The following is a 7,369-nucleotide window of genomic DNA, read 5'->3' as shown; positions in this document are numbered from 1 at the left end:
ATATGCTAATTTTTTGGGACAGGCATTTTGGGTTTTCATGAGCTGTATGCCATAATCATCAGTATTAAAACAATTAAAGACCTGAAATATTTCAGTTGGTGTGCAATGAATCTGAAATATATGAAAGTTTCATTTTTATCATTACATTATGGAAAATAATGACCTTTATCACAATATGCTAATTTTTTGAGAAGGACCTGTATAATGGTAGCGAAAAACTAAATGTAGTCAGAAGCTTAAAGTTAAAAGTAGGGTAAAAGTAGCCGAAGAAGGCAAAAACAGAGTAGGCACGATGAAGCAGATTTTTAAAGAAAACAAATGTTTTTGAAGGAAATGGAGATCTCTGTGTATTTTTATGGTAAAATGTTCGTAAATAAGATTTAATATTTTGAAAAATAATAGTTACAAAAGCTGAAAGTCAGAGGACTGCTGCATCTGGTTGATCTGAATGGTTTCATGGCTAAAATAGCACAAAGTGTAGTAGATGGAAAAAAAAATTGTGAAAATGTAAACAAGAGGAAAACAATTTTTGGTGTAATGGCCCATGTTAAACTGTCCTCTGTTTGATCTCCCCCCCCCCCCCCCCACTCCCGGTTTGCAGTTGATCCTGATGCAGTTTGGCTGATGCAGGGCTGGCTGTTCTTCAGTGATTCCACCTTCTGGAAGCCAGCACAGATCCAGGCTCTGCTGCGAGGAGTACCCCTTGGAAGAATGATTGTGCTCGACCTATTTGCAGAGGCTAACCCAGTCTTCTCGTACACAGAGTCTTTCTATGGACAACCCTTCATCTGGTGTATGCTGCAGAACTTTGGAGGAAACAATGGGCTTTTTGGCACAGTGGAAAGCATCAATTCCGGACCATTCCAAGCCATGAGCTTTCCAAACTCCACTATTGTAGGAATAGGCATGACACCTGAGGGTATTGAGCAGAATCCTGTTGTATACGAGCTGATGAGTGAACTAGCTTGGCGCAAAGAGCCTGTCAACTTGGCCAAGTGGGTGTCTCTATATGCAGCACGCCGCTACGGCAGGATGGATGCTAACCTGACCGCTGCATGGAAGCTCCTATTTTTTGGTGTGTACAACTGCACCGTGCCTCATTATAAAAACCACAACCATAGCCCACTTGTGCGCAGGCCATCGTTTCACATGAATCCTGACCTTTGGTACGACCCAGCTGATTTATTTGAAGCCTGGAAACTGTTCATGGAAGCAGCTCCTTCTCTTATGTCCAAAGAGACCTTTCAATATGATCTTGTGGATGTGACCAGGCAGGTCCTTCAAGTCCTAACAACGTATTATTACAAGGATATCGCTGATGCTTTCCACAATAAAAAAATGTCCGAGCTGCTGACCGCCGGAGGCGTGCTGATTTACGACCTCTTGCCTGAGCTGAATCGTTTGCTGAGCAGCAACAGCAACTTTCTGTTGGGGTCTTGGCTGGAGCGAGCACGATCCATGGCTCTGAATGAGAGGGAGGCGCAGCTTTACGACATGAACGCCAGAAACCAGGTCACCCTGTGGGGTCCCAGTGGTGAGATCCTGGACTACGCAAATAAAGAGTGGGGGGGCCTTATGGAAGACTACTACGCTCAGCGATGGGGGCTTTTTGTCCAAACACTGGTGGAGTGTCTGGACAGTGGACAGCCATACAAGCAGGACATCTTCAATCAAGCAGTTTTCCAAGTTGAGAAGGGTTTCATTTACAACGGCAGAAAGTACCCAACTAAACCTCAGGGAGACACTTACGAGATCACCTACAGAATCTTTCTCAAGTACTACCCACAGGCCATGAAGAGACTACTATGAACAGAGACTACAACTTGTATCAAGTCATAGCCTCCTTTTTTTTACTTTCCATGTTTTTTTCTACACATTTTGATATGGAAACAAAATACCGTAGAGGTGTAAAGGTACATGTAACTGTACTGAACCGTACACGTATCAGGGTTCTGTATGCTGTCAGGTGAAGAACACAGATCATCGCCACGCTCCTCTTGGAGAAAACGCTCTGAGTTATTTTTGCTAACTGCCATGACGGGAAAGGAGTAAAGACAGATATGATCTGACAGGCACTCCTCATCAGAGTTCATCATAAACAGGCTCTTTTTTGTATCCTGCCTTTACAAAACCTAAAAGTCCACCAGATGTAACCAGTTCTATAACAGAGGTTCTGGTGTTACTTGAACTCGTCCTGCTTATCATTAAACAAAAGTCAGTATTTGTGGACTTAACCTGTATTGGTGTGGAGATCTGGGCCCAAAGAGATCCTCCTTTTGGATCCAGAATCTCTGCTTACTGAGCTAGCCTGTCGTTCCTGCTTCGTAGTTCAGAAACTCTGGAGCTAGAAGACCTGCCTGATTACATGAGCTGTGTGGAGAAGTATGGAAAACCAAAAGGGCCATAATTGTTGGGCTTTAAATACCCTCTGCTGTTTAATAAATGTTCAGTTAAATCTTACCAGGAGAGTATTTTAATAGTTTTTTATAAGTCGAACATCAAGCAGATCTGAGGAGAGCGAGTTGATGTGCACCTCTTCTATTTTTATTCCATTATTTTAAAGACATCTCCTTAGTGTGAGATACTGTTCTTATTACAGTTTCTGGTAAATACAGGTTTCTGTACTGCAGATTCCTGAGGAAACCCCTCCCTTCCTCCAGCTGTCCTCCGCTGGATACTGAAAGTGTCCATAATGTCCATGTATTTGGACATGACTGAGTTTGACTCTGTCCTGCACTCTAGTGGTCGTAGTTTAATGTGACGCAGAGTAGAAGTTCCACCTGTCAGTCCACAAAACAACTTTTGTTCCTGCTCTTGTATTCACCATCCGTGTCTGTTTTAATTGTTGTGTTGACCGTTGATGGTTTCTATTAGAGAAGATGCTGGAAGAGAGAGCTGGATGTTTCCCTCTACTCGAGCTCTGTGTCGTGGCTTGTATCAAATCTCCATTATCAGGTGACCAGTGATATTTGAGGCTTCAGACGTCTCCATGAAACACCAGACATGAGGTGACGGGTGACCGGCTCGAATCTTCACTACCGTTGTGGTTCCCAACCCTGGTCCCTGAGGAACACCATCCTGCATGTTTTAGTTGTTCCTCTGCTCAACACACCTGATTTGAATGAAAGTGTGATTAACAGTCTTCTGCCAAACTTAAGGAAGTAATTAAACCACTGAGTCAGGTGTGTCGGAGCAGAGAAAAAACTAAAACATGCAGGATGGTGTTCCTCAGGGACCAGGGTTGGGAACCAGTAGAACAGAGGTCTGCAATCTGTGGCTGTTTGGTCCCTCTGCAGCGGCTCTTTCAAGCTTTGACCAAAATTGACATAAAACTGAATTTTATTGGTTGTTATAACAAGAACTAAAAGAGCAAGTTTTAGTAGTTTTCCTGTAGTTTATTTAGCAAATATATGAATACTAGAAACATTACAAGGAGTAAAACATACTTTCACTTTATTTCTTCAAAGTAAGATACGCAATTTTTCTAAAAGGCAGCTGTGGCTGAGTGGTTAGAGCAGTCGTCCTCCAATGTAAGAGTTGGGGGTTCGAATCCACCAGCAGACACATGCCGAAGTGTCCTTGGGCAAGACACTGAACCCCTCACAGCCTCTGATGTGTGTCCCATCAGTGTATGAATGTGATAAAGCTCTGATTAGTTTCTTTAGAATGATTTGTTTAATTATCTTTGTAGAGATCTAGTATAGAGCTGTATGAATGGGTAAATGAGAGACAGATTGTAAAGAGCTTTGAGTATCTTGAAATAAGATGGAAAGGTGATATATAAGTACAGTCCATTTACAATTTAAAAAAATCACACAATGCATAGTTTCTTGTCTCAATTTTTAGAAACTGGGCAAAAACTGTTATTTTTTTCCTTGTTTACACAAATCTCGTCTTTTATTTTGTCTTAAGAGAGTAAAAATATCAATAAATGTTAAAAATCATTAGATATTTTGAGTTTTATAAAATCACCTCTACTGTCCTGAAAAGCACCCTCCAACTAACTTAAAGTGGTCCATGGGCCACCAGTTGAGAATTCCAGTTGTAGCAGGTATTGTCTCCAGACATGTTTAATCTAGTGAACAAAGGGGCAGAAATGGCTCTTGATCTTAAAGATTGCAGACCCTGCACTAGAACGTTTGTGGATGCTGTGACTGCAGCGAACCACTAGGTGTCACTGGTGAGATCTTTCAATAAACCAATCAGGAAGAAGTCTTTAAAAGCCCATCTCTAGTTTCTCTGCAACACATTACAGATGTACACAGGTGCTGGTCATCAAATTAGAACATCATGAAAAAGTTGATTTATTTCAGTAATTCCATTCAAAAAGTGAAACTTGTAAATTATATTCATTACACACAGCCTGATATATTCAAATGTTTATTTATTTTAATCAATCAACCTTTATTTATACAGGTAAATCCCATTGAGCCTCGAGGACTCGAGGAGTTTAATGTTGATGATTATAACTGACAACTAATGAAAACCCCAAATTCAGTATCTCAGAAAATTAGAATATTAAGACCAATTAAAAAAAGGATTTTTGGAAATGTTGGCCAACTTTAAAGTATGAACATGAAAAGTATGAACACAAAGTATAAACACAAAGTATGAACATAAAGTATGATCCTGTGCAGCATCAGTACTTAGTTGTTGCTCCTTGTGTCTGGATCACTGCATCAATGCGTCGTGTCATGGAGTGGATCAGTCTGTGTCTCTGCTCAGGTGTTCTGAGAGTCCAGGTTGTTCTGATCGTGGCCTTCAGCTCTTCTGAATTGTTGGCTCTGGTGTGTCACATCTTCCTCTTCACAATAACTCATAGATTTTCTATGGGGTCAAGTTCAGGAGAGTTTGTTGGCCAGTTAAGAACAGGGATACCATGGTCCTTAAACCAGGTGCTGGTATCTTCGGCACTGTGTGCAGGTGACAAGTCCTGTTGGAAAATTAAATCTTCATCTCCATAAAGTTGGTCAGCAGCAGGAAGCAGGAAGTCTCTAAAACTTCCTGGTAGATGCTGTGTTGACCTTGAACCTCAGAAAACACAGTGGACCAACACCAGCAGATGACATGGCCCCAAACCATCACTGACTGTGGAAACTTGACACTGGACCTCAAGCAACATGGATTCTGTGTCTCTCCTCTCTTCCTCCAGACTCTGGGACCTTGATTTACAAAGGAAATGCACAATTTACTTTCATCAGAGAACAGAACTTTGGACCACTCAGCATCAGTCCCAGGTGAGACTCTTCTGATGATGTCTCTTGTTCAAGAGTGGCTTGACACAAGGAATGTGACAGCTGAAACCCATGTCTTGCATACATCTGTGTGTGGTGGTTCTTGAAGCACTGACTCCAGCAGCAGTCCACTCTTTGTGAATCTCCCCCACATTTTGGAATGGGTTTTGCTTCACCATCCTCTCCAGGGTGCAGTTATCTCTATTGCTTGTACACTTTTTTCTACCACATCGTTTCCTTCCCTTCGTCTCTGTTAATGTGCTTGGACACAGCGCTCTGTGAACAGCCAGCCTCTTTAGCAATGACCTTTTGTGTCTTGTCCTCCTTGTGCAAGGTGTCAATGGTCGTCTTTTGGACAACTGTCAAGTCAGCAGTCTTAACCATGATTGTGTAACATACAGAACTAGACTGAGACCATTTAAAGGACTTTGCAGCTGTTTTGAGTTAATCAGCTGATCAGAGTGTGACACCAGGCGTCTTCAATATTGAACCTTTTCACAATATTCTAATTTTCTGAGACACTGAATTTTAGTTGTCAGTTATAATCATCAACATTAAAAGAGAAACATTTGAAATATATCAGTCTGTGTGTAATGAATGAATATACAAGTTTCACTTTTTGAATGGAATTACTGAAATAAATCAACTTTTTGTGATGTTCTAATTTTATGACCAGCACCTGTATACATACACCTAGTGTGCACGTTGTGTGTTCCACATCCTCCTCGTTTGTGGTGCATCTTTGCTGTTGTTCCAGCGCCACCTACAGGCCTGGCTAAGCAAAGCGTTTTAGATTGTTCTGTTTCTGGGTGACTTAATTCTAGAAACTCGTGTTTACGAAGATAGTTTTGGAAACTTCAGGACGCTTGATTTGACGGTGAGTTCTCAGATCGTTGGTACTACGTGAGTGAAAGCTCAGTTTAAGAATTCAATGGAGATGTAAACTTTAAAAATCTCTGGACAAACTTTGGCTCCAATTCTCCTCCAGTGGACCTTGGTCAGTTTGGGAGACGACATGCATCGTGTAAAAAAAAAACCACTCAGATTAACTCCAGCTCTTCGGCTGGATTAAGTCGCGCCACAACAATAAAAAACAAACAAGGAGACACCGTTAGTTTTGTTTATTTTCCAAAAGTACCCCAACATCCCTGATGACCCATACACACAATTTCCTGTAAATCTAGAATTCATACAATTTCTTTAAATTAAATGAACACATTTCTGCCATCCTGTTAATCCAAACCTAGAAACAGCATAAACAAATTACAGAAGCTCATGTGCCAACATTCATTCTGCAAAAAACAAACTTTTAAAACGATCATCTCTTCAATTATTGGTTAAATTTGATGTTTTCTACTTTTTTCTGGATTTTGTTGCAATTTGTTTCAATAAATTAGATCAAGTTCACATTTTGGAGCAACACGTTCATTTGATTGGAGGACGGGTGTTTCAGACATTTCAACTTCAGATTACAGTTCAAATGTTGGACTTGATTTTTTTTAAAAAGGGAGAAACAACATACATTTACTTATCAGTTACAAACTACAATTTAAAAAAATAGACATTTAAAAACAAGAAAATATAAATTAAAGAGTAACCAGGATGAGTTAAAGGTAGTCAGACTACAAATCTTTACTGCCATATATACTTATGTATAGAAGACAGCTGGTTTTAAATAAGACCCATTCTACGGAAAGCCAAAAGGGTCATAGACTGTGCTTTGCTGCACCCAGTGGTGTCGACTCCTGAGTCCACCTCCAACAAAATGATATGAAATTATTAAATACTAGACACCCCACCGTCTCAGGACCAGTTTGGAGCCAGCACCTTACAGAGTGACGCTCGAGGTCGTGCCCCACTCCTCTGCACACACCAACTAATTACAGCTGGACACTGGAGAGATGAGAATACTTCACCCTACTGGCACAATTATGCTTAAAAATAAATGCATTTAAAGATCAAGCAACAGGCCCTGTTGCAGCTACAGGCCCTGTTGCAGCTACAGGTCCTGTTGCAGCTACAGGTCCTGTTGCAGCTACAGGTCCTGTTGCTGCTACAGGTCCTGTTGCAGCTACAGGTCCTGTTGCTGCTACAGGTCCCGTTGCAGCTACAGGTCCCGTTGCAGCTACAGGTCC

At 41.2% G+C, this 7,369-nt stretch overlaps 1 protein-coding gene across 1 annotated transcript in view; it reads left to right on the top strand.

Moving 5' to 3' along the window:
* Window positions 1-1,858, top strand: part of naglu (N-acetylglucosaminidase, alpha) — a 36,099-nt gene extending 34,241 nt beyond the window's left edge. Inside the window, exon 6 of the mRNA XM_037690743.1 lies at window positions 602-1,858. Coding sequence (XP_037546671.1) covers window positions 602-1,809 — 1,208 coding nt within the window. The 3' untranslated portion in view covers window positions 1,810-1,858. The remainder of the gene's footprint in view (window positions 1-601) is intronic.
* The last annotated feature ends 5,511 nt before the right edge of the window (window positions 1,859-7,369 follow it).

This window comes from Nematolebias whitei, chromosome 17, assembly GCF_014905685.2.
Source record: "Nematolebias whitei isolate Nwh7 chromosome 17, NemWhi1, whole genome shotgun sequence".
Classification (NCBI taxonomy): Eukaryota; Metazoa; Chordata; class Actinopteri; order Cyprinodontiformes; family Rivulidae; genus Nematolebias; species Nematolebias whitei.
This window is presented reverse-complemented; position numbering and strand designations above follow the sequence as displayed.